The sequence below is a fragment of the Neovison vison genome, chromosome 2 (assembly GCF_020171115.1).
Source record: "Neovison vison isolate M4711 chromosome 2, ASM_NN_V1, whole genome shotgun sequence".
NCBI classification, from domain to species: Eukaryota; Metazoa; Chordata; class Mammalia; order Carnivora; family Mustelidae; genus Neogale; species Neogale vison.
In genome coordinates, this window is record NC_058092.1 from 239,380,917 (window position 1) to 239,398,430 (window position 17,514).

Below are 17,514 nucleotides of genomic sequence, written 5' to 3' on the forward strand. Positions count from 1 at the left end.
AAGCTCTGGCCGAGGAGAGCCCAGAGGGGGCTGGGGAGGTCGCTGCCTCCGGCGAGGGGCGGGTCCCCTGCTCCCGGGGGTGCGGTGCGGTGCGGTGCGGTGCGCTGCGGTGTCGGTGGGATGGCAGCCGTCCCGGGGCCCCTCCGAGCCCGCAGGCCCGCTGACCCCCATGGCCGGGGTCAGTCTGCAGGGCGCCCCGGCCAGAATCTGCTCGCTCGGGCGGCCCGAAAGCGCCCTCCTCGTGCGTGCGCGTCTCCGGACTAAGGCGCACGTGTCCGCTGCGAGGGTCACGCATTGGCTCGCACAGGCGGCCACAGGCGACGCCAAGGCGGGGGGAGAAGGGTGTCCCCGGCCGGCCCAGCGGCCGCGTACGCATGCGCACCAGTCTCCGTCCGCGGCTGCGCGCGCACCGCGGGGCTTGGCGCCTGCGGGACTCCGTCCGGGCGTCTCCATGGCGACCGCGTGGCCGGCCGCCGGCACTGCCGGGAAGTTGGGCGGCGGCTCTCCAGGGCGGGCGGTGCCGGGAGCCGCAGGTGAGGCGGGGGGCGGGCGGGGGCGCCGCGGGCCGAAGGAAGGCCGAGCCCCGCGGGGTCCCCGCCGCGCCCCGCTGCCCTGGCAAAGGCATCTCAGTCCGCAGCTCAGGCCCGGGGTCCGAGCCGCCCGGCGCGGGGGGGGACGGCGACCCCGGCGCGGCCCCGCGAGGACCCGGCTCCGCCCTGCTTCCGCGGCTGCGGCTCCCACGGGGTCTCGCGACCCGCCCCGCCGCGGGGAGCCTGCCGGGGGTCGCTGCACCCTCGCGCCGTCCGCGGCCGCCGGTCCCCGGGGGGACCCCGCCGGGAGGGGCCGGCGCGTGTGCTGCGCTCGCACCTGCGGGCCGGGCCTGGCTGTCCGGCCGGCCCTGCCCCGGCCCCGGCCCCGGCCCCGGCCCCGTCCCCGGCCCCGCGTGCGCCGCCCTCCCGCGAGGACGCGGCCTCCCCCAGCTGCGGCAGCCCCGGCGCGGAGCGTGTCCCGGCTCCCCTGCGCCGCGGTCCAGCGCCCGCGCCCGGCCGCGGAGCAGCTTCCGATGCGCCGCTGACCGCCCGGGGTCCGCCCGCAGTTCAGGGTTCCATCTGCGCGGACTGTCCCCGCGCCCGGCCTTGTGCCCCCGGACCCCGTGGCGCTCCCGGACCGGGTGGCGGAGCGGCTGCGGCTCGGGGACCCGGCGAGCCTGACTCCGTGCGGAGAGCGCGGCGCCCTCCAGGCCGTGTCGCGGGAGGAGCCTCCCGGCTGGGGCTGGCCGAGTGGGGAGCCTCCCGGCTCCTCTGCTCCCCTGCAGTCGCCCTTCTTGCTTTGCGCCGGTGTTTTCCAGGAGCTGGAAGCTCAATCTCGGGGCTCCGTGGCGCGTGGAAGACGGAGAAGCATAACGTTCCGCCAGAGCCTTCTTGACTCCCGCTCCCTTCCGTCCTGCAAACTTAAATGTCAGATTTATGCTACAGCTTACTAAGGTGACGGTTTTGTAAGCAAGGGAAACGGTCGTGCGTCTGCTCCCCTGTGCCCCCGGGAGGACGCCTCGGGTCACCTGCTTGTTGCTGTCTCCCCTCCCGTCTCCAGGTGCCTGCAGACCCAGGAGCATGAGCAGAGGGCCCCGAGCTGCCCGCCGCTGAGAGATGGAAGGAAGCAGCTCCTGCGAGGTGCCCCCGGGGGCGGCTGGTCCGGAGAGCCCCGCTGCTCCAGCTAGGGGCCCCCCTGCTCCCCCGTCCAGAGAGGGTCACGAGGGAGCTCAGGGGGTCATCTTTTCTTCCTCGTCGGTTTTAGACTTGAGTCAAAGTGATCTTCACCACTTAGGAGCGATCTTTAAAATTCCCAGCCTCGAAGTACGTGGGCGTTTCATAGGGTGTTTGTGCTTCTGCCAAGTGAACGTGAGGGGCTTTTACTTGGACTCTCTGCTTAAGAGACTGTTTCTCGGATGGGAGTAGGAGAGGGTTAACTCGGGGTTCATGTGCTGAGCACATCACGAGAGAGAAATCCCGGCACGGGGACCCACCGGTGGAGACATCGCGGGGTCACACATGATACCTAGCCTCTCTTCTTGGGAAAGTCGTAAGCACCAAAAGCCCTGCGGAAAGCACGCTTGATCTCCTGTCGAAACCGCCCCCCCCAAAGAGCTCCCATGCGGTATTAAAACAGATGAACACCATTTCTCACCCCTGCCTTGCAGGTGTCACATGCTGACTTTCCCCTGTGCATGGTGCCTCACCCGCCCCCTGCCAGCTGCTAACCTAGCGGGTACCGTCTCATCCTGTAGGGTTTCTAGAATAAGGTTCCATCGGAGCACAGTGTGGATGTGAATGGGGCAGGAGTGCAGGGCTTGGGCTCCCGCTGCCTCAGACTCACGTAATTTCCTTAAACCTGGTTTGCCTTCATCTGGAACACGAGAAGGAGACCATTCTTGTGGGTCATTATGAGAATTACGCTGTAAGGCTCGCGAAGGGCAGCGCCCACAGGGCCCGCGGTCACGTCGCGCCCATACGGTGTCGGCTGCCGTTCGGAGCACTTGCACAGAGCTGTGTGCTGGGGTGTCGGGTGCCCCGCTGTCGCATGTCACAGGCCACGCGTTTGTGGTCACGGCCGGCCCTGCCCCGCGCTCTCTTCCCTAGCACCGACCTCTTGCGGTGAGTTAATTCCTGGGTTTTCAGGGCCGCTGTGTCTGAGCGCAGATGCTCCTAACGGTGAATGGGGGCTCTAGCATGTCTTGCGCTCTACGGGACCTCCGTGAAGGAAGGAAGAAGAGGAAATTCTGAACTGTTCTTTAGGCTCAATAAAGAAACTTCGTAACTGTTCATGCCTCTCAGAAAACAGAGCTGGTTACTATGGCAACGAATCACGGAGTGAGGCGGCTCTGCTCCGTGGGTTCCCGGTCCGTGTGCAGGCGAAGCAGTGATCTCTGAGGTCAGCAGTCGCGTGTCCAGAGATGTGTGCACACGGAGCACTAGGGGCCGTCTTTACGGTCCCACGCAAAGGGTGGGCTTCTGTGGCACTGTCACCTCGCTGGTGGCTGGAACAGCCCTTTGCAAAGAGCGGCTCCATCTCTTTCTGCCTCTCTGGCCTTTGGGAGGATGTTTGGGTTCAGAGCTTAACCCTAGAGCCAGCTTGGCCCGAGAAAGAGCGGGCCTGAGAAGCTTGGAGGCCGCGCTGCCGCTGAGGCCGGAGTGGGCTCACGTCGAGGTACACACATGCTGTGCGGGCCTGACGGCCTGACTGTGCCCCAGAGACTGGCGGCCAGCATGGTGTCTGGCCATGCCTCGGTGGGCTGGAGAGTTCCCACTGCATGCGCTGGTAAAGCCCCTGCCCTACCCGTGAAGACACGCGGTGCTCCGCGTTGGAGGCAGAGCTGGGCGTCGTGATGCTGTGGCCGAAGCTGGTGGCTGGTCGCAGAGGCTGCACTTAGGGCTCCTCAGTCGTGGTGGCTGAGGGGTGGCCCCCCTCTGTGCCAGGCTCTGCTCACCCCGTGGCCCCGGGCAGGTGGGTCATGTGACCCCTTCACAGGGGCAACACCAGAGCACAGAGAGGTTTGGGAGCCTGCTCAGAGTCACACAGCTAGTAAGGTTCCAAGTCCAGATTTGAACCCAGAGAGTCTGGCTTCGGGGCCCGTGGTCTCAACAATCATGCCCCAACAATCATGCTCGGCGGTGGTGGAGGAGTTACAGATCCTCATGGGACGTGCAGAGCGGTGAGGAGGCGCGCCACATGCCACAGCGGCACCAGAGCCGGGGGCACCTAGGCGTTCTGCCCCGAGCTTCTGGTTCCTGATCTCTGCTCAGGTCTTGACCTGACGGTGGTGGGTTCAGGCCCCACATTGGACTCCACGCTCGGCATGGAGCCTACTTAAGAATTCCCCATAATCGTGCCACGCTGTGACTGCAGGCTCTCGTGTGTGCCCTTTACACGGCTGCAGTGAGTGCCGTGTGGGCTGACATGGCCCTGCCCTCCCTCTCACGTCCTGCGACAGTGGCTGGCTTCTGCGGAGCTGCTGGTGGTAACCAGAGACAGCGGCCCTGCAGCCGAGGCAGACAGCTTGGTGCACGGTTCCTTTCGTTTCTTGTGAACTCTTGGCTTGGGTCGAGTCTCTGGGACCAGACTCGGCTCGTGCCTTTTGTCCACTGATCACAGTTACTGCGGGCTGCCTGTGGCAGGCACTAGGGAAGGGGCAGGGACAGCAGAGCCCAAGAGGCGTCATGTGTGGGGCCTAGGAAGGAGGAAAGGGACTGAAACGCTTGGGGAGTCGGTCTGGGGTTCAGGGGTATTTGCAGAGAATGTGTGGTGTGCGCAGCGGCGGTGGCTGAGTCATCAGCCATGAGGGAGCCGCGGGGCCAGCCCGGAGTCCCTGTCCACACCCAAAACCTGGGCAGGGGACCCTGATGCTTTCCCTTCTGACTCTCGTCTGCTGTTTATAGTGTCTGAGAGTAAGATCTTCTGGGCTTTCTTTTCACTTGGTGTGTGTGAGTTCAAGACCTGGGGTCGTTCTGGGATGCATCATGTTTCAAAATGCAGTTAGTTGACAAGACGTTCTCGTTTCTTCTCCCCGGAAGCAACTGCATCTTCAGAGAAATGCCCTCTGCGAGCTCCCTACAGATTTCTTCCAGTTGCTGCCAAGCCTCACTTGGCTGGACCTCCGCTGTAACAGAATTAAAGCACTTCCTTCTGGGATTGGGTCTCACAAGTAAGTCGTATGTTCATATTTCCAGATTTTGAGGCCGTCGTGTGTTCAAACATCTGAGTGCTGGCCCTTGTGCTGCACAGCTCCTGCCCCTGATTGAATTTTGATTTCAGTGCAGAAGCATTTAGCGCTCTTTTTAAAGCCAGCTAAGAGATGCAGCGGCTGAATGAACCAGACACACGGAACTGGGTCATAGTGCAGGATGCTTAATAGCACGGAGAATGCTGGAGGCCACAGTGCCTTTGCTGGGCCAGCAGTGAGGTGTTTGCGCCATCTGCTTCCAGCCCTGACTGTCCTCATGCGAAGCTGCCAGAAGGGCTGGGAGCTCGGTCAAGGAACCGCAACCAGCCTCTCGGCTCCCGAGGCCAGCGGGAGCTGAGATAACAAGAAATGCCTTCCCTTTTGGGGAGCTGGAAACCCCAACATAAGCAAGGCCTGTCATCCTGCCATGTTCCTGCTGCTCTGATCCCGGGGGCTTCCGAGCACCCCCACGCCTGGAACGGACGCCGCGCCTCCCTCGTCCTCATGTAGTCCCAGCCAGCAGCCCTGGGTCCCCTCGTCCTGGGTCAGCCACCTCAGACCCCCGGGAGCAGGGCTCACAGTGCGCTCCGCCTCCTGTCCTGACCTCAGCGCCTCCAGCTCCCGCCTCCCTCCCTGTCTGTGTTTCCTGACCTTGTGAGAACCTTCCGGTAAACACTGTAGGATCTCCTTTAATGCGAGTGCCTCCCGGGCAGAGAAGAGCACACGCATAGGCCGTGGGTGTGTGCGCGGGGCGACGTCAGGGACGGCCAGGCGGCCCATGTGCCAAGACACAGGAGGGAGAGGGGCTACCCTTGCAGGCTGGGCTTGCCATGTTGGGTTTCATTCTGATCTGGATGGCGGAGTCACGGAGGGTTTGAGTGGAGAAGGGGGGACTCGACTTGGCCTTGAGGTCACTCTCTAAGGAGGGGGGTGGTGGGCGGCTGGTGCGGAAGCGGCGGCCTGAGTCAGGCTGACTACACAGAGCTGCAGGCCACTTGAGAAGCCAGTGGGGTTCGGGATGGCCACAGGGTGTTGGAGGAAGACAGGTATGCCGGGGCGACCCCCCTTCCTATGTGAGTGACCGTGTCGGCAGAGAGCCACGCGGCCGCCGTGACTCGGCAGACCTGAGGTCTGTACAAGGCCCTTCGCAGGCCTGAGCTGTAGCTCACGGTTGTTCAGAGTGACTCTTAGGAAGTGAGTATTTTGTCACACGTCACAGTGAGAGAAAATCCCTCTGAGGCATTTGAGACTTCGCCGGCTCCGCAAGGAAGCAGCTGATTTCTGATGCTGAGCTGGGGCCTCTGGCCGGGGGAGTCAGAGCCGGGAGCCGCCTTCCTGGAGCTCCTGGACTAGTCGGGGTCTGCAGATCGCCTGCCGTGAGTTGTGCCACCGGACACACAGAACCGTGGCCTTGGCCCCCCGCAGGTGCCTGAGCCTTCCCGGGGCCGGCGCCTACCGTGTCCCCTCCAGCCTGGCGGTCTCGCGCGGCCTCCCGACTTGCGGTCGCAGTGGGCCGGGAGGGCGTGGTCCTTCCCAAGGTCCTCGTCTTCGGTGCCGAGGGTCATTCCGTGCTTTCTGTCCAGCAGCTGCGGTGCCCACACAGCGAGGACACGGACTGCTGCTCAGAGGGCAAATAAGCAAAAACCCGTTGCCTAAGCACTGTTCGTTCCTAGAGAGTAAGCCCGCAGTCCCCCAGCTTCGGAGTGCTTTGATTTTGCCAGTCAAAGCAAATACTAAGCTGCTTAGTATTGTTTAAGATAGTTTTGCTTGTGATTTATAGCCCGTTATGTCATTAAAATTAGATTAGCTTGCGAAGTGCTGAAACGTATTAATCAGAAATGTTAAGTAATTATGGGCTTATTAAAAACCTTAAACTTTCCGAAAAGCCTAATTAAAGCAGTGCCGGTGTTAATGCTCTCCCCTCTCATTGTCTTGGACGTGTGAGCTTGTGCCCAGAGAGCGAGCCAGGACGCGCACACGTCGGTACATGCGCCCCTCGGCCAGGCAGCTCCGGCTCCGTGTGTGAACGTGTGTGCTCCACGGGAAGCCGCCGGCATCACAGGGGGTGACTGCTGATAGTATGTACGGGGTCAGCAGTGTGGCAGTTCATTGCTCGAGGTGCACGAGACTATCCACACAGATCATTGCCCGGACACGCTTTCTGGGGGATGGCGGGGTCCCATGGCCTCCGCCCACCGCTGCCGACCCCCAGGCTTGCAGGACGTGCTCAGGGGCGTCCTGACCCACAGGACCTGCTGCTGGGGAGCCCAGGGCGCCCGCCCACCTGCGGCCCCCGGTCTGCCGGTCTGTCCGTCCTGTGCAGAGCCAGCACCCGCCCATCCTCTGCCTGCTTTCTGTGTTCCACAGCTAAAAGGGGCTGAACCCAAAACAAGTGGTTGAAGGGACATTGAAATAATGCACCTTTGTGTAATCAAGAAAAGTTCAATGGATAAAGTCTGTTCCTTTAAAACCTCAAATAAGAAGGGAAAGCCAAGAGAGCAGATGGAAAGAAAATTGCCTGATCTTCAAGTAATCTGATTTTCCTTTGGGGTTGCCGATCCAAAAATTAACCTTAATTTAACTGGAATACTAGAGCTCTGAATTGTCCGTCTGTAAAATGGCCTTTTCCCTTCAAATCCTGTGGACTCTGGTCTGTTGTGATGTTGGGAATTTAGTTTCTTTCACCTTCAAGGTGAAATGCGGCTTGAGAAGGCTCCTCCCACTCACCGTGCGGATTCATTAATGGGATTTGTAGCTGTGCCAGCTGCTCCTCTGTACCCTAACCCTAACTGAAACCGGGGCACGCAGCTTGGACCCCCTCCAGTCACTCGACCCACCCACGGCTTCCTGGGGCCGCTGAGGTCAGCGATAGAGGAGAAGGTGGCTAGGGGCTTTTCTCCAGGGGCTCGTGAGGTCTCTTCCACCGGGGCGGGCAGCCGGCCCCACACGGTCCGTGTCCCTGCGCGCCTGGAACGCAGACAGGCCACTCTGCGCTGTGGGGTGGGTGGTGTGCTGGCTGGCAGGCCGTCCCTGGAGACGGGGTAGTGCAGCGGGTTCAACAATCCCCCCAAGTCCTGGGAGGCCCAGGGTGACGTGCATACAGGGCGGCTGGGGCTGGGGTCCTGCCCCCTGTCTGGACGCCCCCCGCCCCGGGCCTGGAGACATGAGCCTCAGGGTATTGTGGTCTTTTTATGTCAGATTTCAGCTGAGGGTCCCTAAAAAGGGAAGGAGAAAAAGAAGCTAATCCTTAGTGTATGATGCAGTCTTGAGAATTAAATGTGCAAACAGGGCACCTGGGGGCCGGGGGGCTCAGTGGGTTAAAGCCTCTGCCTTCAGCTCGGGTCCTGATCTCAGGGTCCTGGGATCGAGCCCCGCATCGGGCTCTCTGCTCAGCGGGAAGCCTGCTTCCTCCTATCTCTCTGCCTGCCTCTCTGCCTGCTTGTCCTCTCTGTCTGTCAAATAAATAAATAAATGAGTCTTTAAAAAAAAAGAATTAAATGTGAAAAACAAAAGCAGCATAGTAGGGTAAAAGGGACAAGACCGAATTTAACATGCGATATTCGTGTTTCCCCATCGCTGAGTTACTTTTCAGTGGGCACCTTGTATCCTGTCCCTCCAGGGTGCATTTTGTGCAAGATTTTCTAGGAGATGTTACTAGGTGCTAGGGAAGGGATCTGGAGTCAAAGGCTTGGAGAAACGTCCCTCATCCCGCCGTGTTCTGAGACTGCCCCGGGCCCTTCCCTGTGAGTGACCCCGCAGGTGGTGTGCAGTGTGGCAGAAGGCTCCCAAGTATTTCGCTGGGAAAATGTGCTCACGGAGCATCTCCGAGGGCTGGGGTCCCTCCCGCACGCCTCAGGGAACACCGAGATCGGCTGTCTGAGCACCGACAATGCCCAGAGATTTCCTGGTTGTCACGGCATCGGGAGGGCGTCCCCCTGGACTGGTGGGTAGAGAGCAGGATGCTGCCGGACGTCCCACAGGGGCAGGGCAGCCCCCCAGCGGACAGTCGCCTGGAGGGTCAGTGTGCTGAGACCAGGAGCCGCGTGGGCGGACAGCCATGGGCCACGCATGTGCGCCTGCAGTGACATTGTCTCCTTAAAGAGGCGGCGAAGGAAGAAATTTGATGGTGTATTTTGGGGATGGTCATTTCATTTTCTGCTTTTTAAATTATATATTTTTTATTTTGTTTTAAAGGCATTTGAAAACTTTGCTTTTGGAAAGAAATCCTATCAAAATGTTGCCTGTGGAGCTGGGTAAGTGTTCAAACAGTAAAATAAAAGCTGGCTTGAACCTGCTGCCCTTTTAAGCTCAGGGAGCCTGTAATGGAGACAGGAGACAAGCCCCAGGGGGCGAGCTGGCTCCTGCTTCCACATCCCTTCCCCTTCCCGGGCTCTCGGACAGCACAGCGTGCGGGAGCTGTCGTGTTGGAACGTCGATCCACACGGAAGGTAGGGCAGAGTGGAGAAGTCAGAACGGCGGAGGGCTGCGGAGCCAGAGCGCACCGTCAGGAAAGCCGGCCCCAGCGCTGCCCTGCGCAGTGGCGGTCCCCCTCTGTCCCTCCCTCCCGGGAGCCTGCGGGTCCTAGGGCCTCTCCTTGCTCCCCTGGTGAGCTTGGCCACTGGCGTCTCCCTGACAGTGCACGTTTAAAGGGCCTCCCTTGGACTTTCCGTAAGTTGACTCAGACCGGTATCGGTGCGGGACACGCGCGGTTCAGGCTCAGTGCCGAGCTGCTGGGGTGTGCGCGTGGGGACGTGCGTGAGTCTAGTGCTGTCATTTGTTTCCCTTTCCCAGCTGTCAAGTGAGGAGGACGCAGAGGATGGTGTTCTCTGGTCTGCGTCTGTCTCCCAACTCTTCTGCTCTTTACTCTGTTTTGTTAGGTTGGATTTGCTGTTCTTTCCCTAACCAATTGAGTTGGAGGCTTAGGACACTGATTTTTTTTTTTTTTTTTAAGATTTTATTTGAGAGAGAGAGGGGGAGAGCGCACAGGTGGGAGAAGAGGCAGAGGGAGAGGGGGAAGCAGGCTCCCTGCGGAGCGGGAAGCCTGATGTGGGGCTTGATCCCAGGACCCCGGGATCAGGACCTGAGCTGAAGGCAGACGCTTCACCGACTGAGCCAAATCACCGATTTTAAACCTTTCTGTCCTAATCCATGCAGTCACAACTGGTGACTCCCCCCCAGCGCTGCCTTAGCTGCCTCCACAACCCCCCACGTTGCGCATCTCCACTGTCATTCAGCACAACATATTCTCGAATAGACTGTGACCCATGGGCTCTTCCTGTTTTGCTTCATTTACACACAATGGGAGACTTTCTAATTCTCTTTCTTTGGTTGAATTCTAATTTAGTGCCACATACGCTGTGTAATTTTGGTTATTTGAAACTTGTTCAGGCGTGCTTTCCAGCCCAGGATGCATTCTGTGTGGCAAGCATCGCCTGGTGCACGAGAGAAGCGTGTGTGTGCTCACACGGCCACGCGATGCGATGTCCCACGTGTTGGGTCAAGTTGCTTGATCCCAGCGTTCAAACGATCTACATGCCTTTGTGTCTGTTTCTTTTGTCAGTGCCTGAAGGACCGTGTTGAAATTGTGAACTATGATTGTGCATGTGTCTGTCTTTCATTTTAGATCTGTCAGCTTTTACTTTATGTGTTTTGATACTGTGTTATTGGTTGAATAGAAATTTGGGATTTTTCTATTGTTAGTTTTGTTACTCTGGTGTGTGGAGCGTTACGGCATTGTGGTTTTCATATGCGTTTCTCTGATGGCCGGTGATGTGGAAACTCTCCTATGCCTATGGGCCATTCAGTATGTATTAGCGATGAAGTTTCAGATACAGGTGAGGTTCAGTGGGGTGGAGTCCGGAGCCGAAGACCAGAAACGAATTCTTGAGACGTCTTTGGTGCAGAATGGTGGTTTGTGAACGCGCGGGGCCAGGACCCGTGGGCAGGAAGCGCTGTTGCCCTGTGACCCCGAGGACTAGCTAGTTATGTACTCGGGAGTTGGGGCGGTGAGGACAAAGGGGTTCAGAAGGACTGACTGTCAGGATGCTGGAGGCCTGGTTATTGTCAAGCCAAGCTGAGTTTTGTTTTGTTTTTCTAATGAGGTACCAACATGAAGACAGTTGGAGTCTTCTGGAAGTTAGGATGTTGTCCGTCAGAGGACGCTGGTAAACTGAGGGAGACTTCTGTCCTGCAGGACTGTGATCTCTGCTCCTTAGCCATCTGCTCTCAATGTAGGGCAGCCGGCAGTCCCCGAGGAATGTCACCAATGTCACAAGGGGGGTGGGTGTAGGCCGCCAGCTTCTGTCTTGTCCTTAGCTAGCCTTTCGCTCCCCCATCATGTGTGGGTCCTCCGACCTTCCGCTCACTGTTTTTATGGCACATGTTTTCATTCTTTTGCTTCCAACCTGTCTGTATTTACAATACATTGCTTGTGTTGTAGAATATGGTTTTATCCAGTCAGACAATCTCTGCCTTTTTAATTTTCATGTTTTTTTTAAAGATTTGTTTATTTACTAAGAGACAGAGAGAAAGCACGCACTGTTAGGGTCCGTGATCAAAGGAACGAGACTGATACAAAGCGAAGGTCAAGCAAAACTTTATTTCGTGCCAAGCATCAGGAATCAAACTACCGGTCAGAGCTACCGCTTACGAAAAGGCGGTGACGATGATCCCAACAAGGTCACTTCCAAGAAGGCCACTCTGGACGAGGCCGCTCTAGATGACGCTGCTGCTCCGCAGATGAGGCCGCTCCATGATTGGAGCCATTCCCAAGAAGAGGCCGCTCCCAAGACAAGGCCACTGCTCAATGAAGTTGCTCCCCGGACAAGGCCGCTCCCAAGAAGAGGCTGTTCTGGACAAGACCATTTCCTGGATGAGGCCACTCCCAATGACGAAGAAGCAACAATGACAAGGAGGACAACCCAGATGACACAGACTCTGCTCCCCACGATGCTACTCTGACCAGGCTTCCACCCGGAGGAAGCCACCACTGCGGACAAGGCCACGTGTGGTTCGGGGTGGCGAGGCATTTTGCAGCGAGGCTGCTGGTGTCTAGGGGCCGTTGGCATCTCAGGGCTGCTCACGCCTCCAGACCGCTGGCATTTAGGGGCTGCAGGTGTCAGGACCGACTGCTGGCATCTAGGGTCTGTAGGCATCAGGACCGCAGGCCTCGAGGGACCGCTGACAACTGGACCGCAGATGTCTCAGGACCGCAGGCATCGAGGGACCGCCGACAACTGGACCGCAGATGTCTCAGGACCGCAGGCATCGGGGGACCGCTGACAACTGGACCGCAGATGTCTCGGACCGCAGGCGTCGAGGGACCGCTGACAACTGGACTGCTGGGCCGCCGCTGGAGGCTGGAGGCTGGAGGCGGCAGGTGGCGGCGCTCGGGGCCGCCGCCAGAGGCTGCAGGCTGCAGGCGGCGGCGCTTGGGGCCGCCGCCGGAGGCTAGACCGCCGGAAGCTGGAGGCTGGAGGCGGCGGCGCTCAGGGCCGCCGCCGGAGGCTGCAGGCGGCGGCTTGGGGCCGGCGGGAGGCTGGAGACTGCAAACGCGGTTGTAGCTCTTACAAGAGCTGTTACAGCTCTTCTATTCACCGTTGACTCCCCTGCTCTCCGCCGACTTCACCGCTCTCCGCCGACTTCACCGCTCTCCGCCGACTCCATCCCTCCTGTAGCAGCCGCTGCTCTCCTGCAGCAGCCCCCCCTTTGACAGCCTGGCAGAGTAACCTTTATGGGGGTGGTTAAGCCCCGCCCCTACACAGGTGGCCAATTGAATTCCAATTTTCCCTGTGGATATACATACGGCTTACTGATTGGATGTCTCCACGCAGTCTGCCCCACCCTTACATTCAGGGTCCACAAGCAAGTTCCTCTGGGAGGAGCAGACCCTTACAGCACATGTGTATGAACAAACGGGGAGGGGCAGAGGGAGAGGTTGACCAGCAGACTCTCTGCTGAGCAGGGATCGGCCTTGACCGCAGCTGAAACGACATTCGGCTGCCCAACCAACTGAGCCGCCAGGTGCCCCTATTTTGCCTTAATTCTTTTTTTTTTAAGATTTTATTAATTTATGTGACAGACAGAGATCACAAGTAGGCAGAGAGGCAGGCAGAGAGAGAGGGGGAAGCAGTTTCCTTGCTGAGCAGAGAGCCCGATGCGGGACTCGATCCCAGGACCCTGAGACCATGACCTGAGCCGAAGGCAGAGGCTTTAACCCACTGATCCACCCAGGAGCCCCCCTATTTTGCCTTAATTCTTAAAGGACATTGTTGATTTAGAATTAAGGTTGGATTCTTTTAATCGAGGACTTTGAAGAAGTTGCACTGACTCCAGGCCTCAGAGGTCCTTCATTCTTGGTTCTCCTTTATCAACTGTGATGATTGGTTTCGGTTACTTTCAAGGTTTTCTTGAAAAAGAAACCTTTTTCTTCGCTTTTCAGCAGTTTGACTGAGGTACCTAGCTGTGGTTTTCTTTGCACTTAACCTCCTTGGAGTTTGTTGAATTTATTCAGTTTTTAAATTCACATCTCTTGCCAAATTTGGGAGGTATTTTGGTCATTAAGCCTTCAAATATTTTTCTGCTCCTGGTCTCTCTTTTTACCTATTTGTGGAATTTTTGTTATTGTTCCACAGATCACTGACCTTTTGTACATTTTAAAGTCCACATTTTTCTGCTCTTCAGAGAAGATAACATCTTCCAAGTTTATGAGCCTTTCCTGTCATCTCCAACTGGCTGTGAACATCGCCTAGTAATTTTTTTTCAGATACTGTATTGTCAATATTAGAATTTTCATATTTTATTCGTTACTATTTTCTACTGAGAGTTCTTATTTTTTCATTTGATATGAACATATTTTTCCTTTAATAATTTTTTGGATTATATCTTGGATATCATGATAGATACATTGCAGAGATTCTGGATTCTGTTATATTCCTCTTTAGAGTATTTTTTTTTTTTTTTAAATAGGTAGTTACGTTGCGAGGACAGAGACAGACTGCGAACTCTGTCTGTCTGGCAGAGGGCACTAGCTGTGGCCATGTTGTCCTACATGTGGGAAGTTCAGGGCTGTGAAGACCATGTACACGGAGACGGAAGGCTCCCCTTGACTGTCCCCTCTCTGGAGTCCAGGCCTTCACTCTTTAGGGGCTGTGGTAGCTCTGCAGGCTGTCCTCTGACACTGCAGGTCATTATGACCTTAAGGGTTTCAGTCTGCTGCAGCTGCTCTGTGTGGTACAGAAAGCTGTACAGATTCTACACTCTTTCGTGTCTTTCTCTTCTTGGAGCTGTTGTTCCCCCTCTCGTTTCTGCCTGCTTTTCATTTCTGTCTTGCCCGGTTTCCACAAACCATCTCCTGCAGAGCTGATCTCATTGGAGCTGCTCCAGCATGCTGGAAGTAGGATCCCCTCAATGTACCATGTGCAGCATTGCCAAGTGGTTCTCTAGGAGTCACGTGCACGTCCTTGACCAACGAGCGTCTGTAGAAATGAGTGCTCTTCCCATTGCCTCCTCCCTCCTCTCTCCTGTTGTTTTCATAGATTTTGCTTTTGTCTTGCTGTAAATCCGCAGATACATCTTCAGCTGTCCATATTTACTTATATTTTCTTACATGTTTACCCTACATTTCTCAAAGTTCCCTGCGTCCACCTGGAATGACCATCTTAGCCTGAAGATCTCTCTTTGCTATTGTCATTTAGTCTTTTGGTAATGAATTATTCAAGTTTGATTTTCTAAAAAGGCATCTCGACTTTCCCATCATTTTTGAAGAATATTTGACAGAGTATAAGAACCCAGATTTCAGTCTAAAGTGTCTTTATTGTCTTCTGGCTTCTAACCTCTGTTGAGAAGTCAGCTGTCATTCTTACTGCTTTTCTTTTAGAAGGGATGCATCTCTTTTGTCTGGCTGCTGAGAATGCCTCTCTTCGTGTTTAATCTTCAGCAGTTCACCTGTGATGTGCCTGGGTGTGGCTTTCTTTGTATTTACTTTATCTGGGGCTCCCTGAGCTTCTGGAATGTGTTTACTGATGTCTTTAATCAGATTTGGAAAACCCCGGGCTGCCAACCTAATTTCTGTAGATCTGGCTTCTTGCTCCTTCTCCTCCCCTTCTGGACCTCCAGTCACGTGGCTGTCGAGATTTTGATTCTGTCCCACATGCCTCAGATACACTCTTCTTGTCCCATCCCCTTTCTCTTTGTTCCAGTTTGTATTACTTCCTCTTAACTTGTCTTTATGTTCCCAGGTTCTGTCTTCTGCCGTTAAGCTTATTTGTATAGTGCAGTGGTGGTGAGCTGGCCGAGAGATTGTGTGCATGGCAGGCGAGTTTGGAAGGTGTGAGTTCACTTTAGTAATTGCTGCGGGCCGGCTCCGGTGAGCCGCTCTTCCTGCAGCAGGACGGTTTTGGTGAATTCGGGGCCCTTGATCTGCAGGATTCTCCAGCCCTCCGAAGATGTTGTTCCCTGTCCTCTGGCCTCCACTCTCTTCAGCTGGAAGTTACTTTCGCTGTCCCCTTGTGTGTATGTTTCTCTTGTTCTGTTTTCAAGATCGTTTACTTTTCTTTGCATTTCAGAGGTTTTGACGTTTCAAAGTGTGATTGCCTTTGGCTCATCTTACTTGATCGTTGAACGTCCTGGAGGTTACACTGATGTCTGTCACCCAAGCCTTTGCCCAGTGTCCTCATGTGCCGCTCTGCTCGCCCCCTTGTCCCCTGGGGCTCGCCACACTCCCACCAGTCAGCACATGCGCTGCTGCTCCACTGACCTCCATGTGCCCCTGGTTTCACCGTTCTTCTCTCTGATCGTCAGCACGGATGCTTTTTATCTCGAGTTCGCTTGTCTCCTCTGTCATCTGTGTCTGCTGTTGGTCCCTCTGGTGCACTTTCTTTCTGGGCTTCGTATTTGCAACTCTAGGACTGCTGTTTGGTTCTTTCTGAGAATTTCTGTTTTTGTTGACATTAAAGACTTGTTGAGTCATTTTACCGTGTTTTCCTCTAATTATTTAAACATGGTTTTCTGCGTTCCTTTGAACATATTTGTGGCTCCTTCGAAGTTGTCTGCTTCCTCCGATATCTGAACTGACGTGAGGACAGTTTCTAGTGACTGCTTGTTTCCTGAGTGTGGGTCACGTGTGCCTTTCCTTTATATCCCTTTGAGGGGTTTTTGTCATCGCACACAGGCACTTTACATGATGCGGTGACTTTGCGCCCCCACTTAGGCCGGTTTTCCTGCGTCCCCTCATTTGTTCACTCACTCTTGTGGCCTGAGGTTCATCTGTGAGATCTGCCTTCCCTGCAGGCTTTTTTCAGAGTAAAGTGCAGACATCTGTCTGTCTGCCCCAAATCCTCAATAAGTCTTTATTTTTTTCTTTAATATGCAAAAAATTTCCTCTGCCTGTCGATTCCATGGAAGACAGTATGAAGTTCTGGGCTTTCCTCTTGCGTGCAGGGAATGTGACCTCGCTGAAAGCACTGAACCTGAGACACTGCCCGCTGGAGTTCCCCGCTCCGCCCGTGGTGCAGAAGGGACTGTGTGCGATCCTGGCCTATCTGCAGATCTGTGCTGCCCAGAACTCTGCCCTCCAAGATTTAACTTCTCAAGGTTTGTGGAACAAGTACGGCAACGAACAGAGTAACACTGAAGTTAGTGCTTTTTAAAGCCAGGACGAGGGAGGCTGTCTCGTCCCTAATGATGTCACAAGGAGTACACAGGGGCCTCACGTGTCCTCTGTGGGACTCACGCTGTGTTCAGGTGTCTGCACTGACCTGCCAGAGCCGTGTCTTTTCTTGGTTCTGTGCTCCTGGGTTTGCGTTCTCAATGCCCAGGATAGAGTCTGTGGGGGGTGAGCGCGCATCACACTTAGAGGAGGCAGAGAGGGAGGATTGTGGCTGCGTGCAACAAAAAAGTAAGTATTCCAGGCGTTCACTTCGGAATAGCTAAATATTTACTACCTAAAACGTGACTTCTAGAGCGAAGAAAATGCATCCGTTTGGAACAGCCACGGTAGTTATAGACGTGATCTAGTCACATCATGTAAATAATTAGTCCACCTCAGTAACGTAAGGAACGCCCGAGTGATGAGACAGTGCTGCCGTGCTCAAATCACCTTCATCCCAAATCCAAACAAACGGCCCCGCATGCCTGCTTTTAAAACACTGATTATATTTGCAAAGTGTCTTGGTTTGAGTCCCCCAGAAGCTGCTCCCGAGTCAGGAGTCAAGGGCCAGTAACTGACTGGGGAGGAGATCCCAGAGGGCATCGTGGAGACTGAGGCAGGGGAGATGGGGAGGGGAGGGGAGGAAGCCAGCATCGCGGGGAGTGGGGCAGATATGGCCTGAACCAGTGCTTGGTCCTGCTGGCTGCCACGTGGAGCAGAAGCCCCACGGGGCCTCCACGGTCACACGTAGCCTCCTGGGTGCTGCCCACGTTGACCGGGTCAGGACTGGTGATCTACGAGGTGACACTTGTCAAGGGCCCCTGCTGAACTCAGGTCCGGGAGTTCCTCCCAGCAGAGCGAGGGAGTAGGGCACGTGTGCCGCGGGACCGGCAACACTTGGTTGAGTCGAGGGCTTCCCCTGGGGGCGGGCGCCCAGGTCTCCAGCCCTGCAGGAAGTGAGACCAGCGGGCTCTGGAATGGTGAAGGCCAAGGGCATGTGGTGGCACCAGCAGTCAGCTCATGCATCTGTCTGTTCTGCTTGCCGGCCTGTTGCTAGGGATCGTGAATGTCCTTGTTGCCCAGAGAGTGTACCAGCCTCGCCTCTTAACTATGGATCAGAATCCACTGCCCTCACTCAGAAACCCAAAGC

General features: G+C 56.2%; 1 protein-coding gene across 1 annotated transcript in view; it reads left to right on the forward strand.

Moving 5' to 3' along the window:
- The first annotated feature begins 936 nt into the window (after positions 1–936).
- Positions 937–17,514, forward strand: part of LRRC27 (leucine rich repeat containing 27) — a 33,611-nt gene continuing 17,033 nt past the window's right edge. The window contains 5 exon segments of the mRNA XM_044240765.1: positions 937–1,484; positions 1,591–1,853; positions 4,569–4,699; positions 8,912–8,970; positions 16,157–16,309. Of these exon segments, the coding sequence (XP_044096700.1) occupies positions 1,647–1,853; positions 4,569–4,699; positions 8,912–8,970; positions 16,157–16,309 (550 nt within the window). The 5' untranslated portion in view covers positions 937–1,484; positions 1,591–1,646.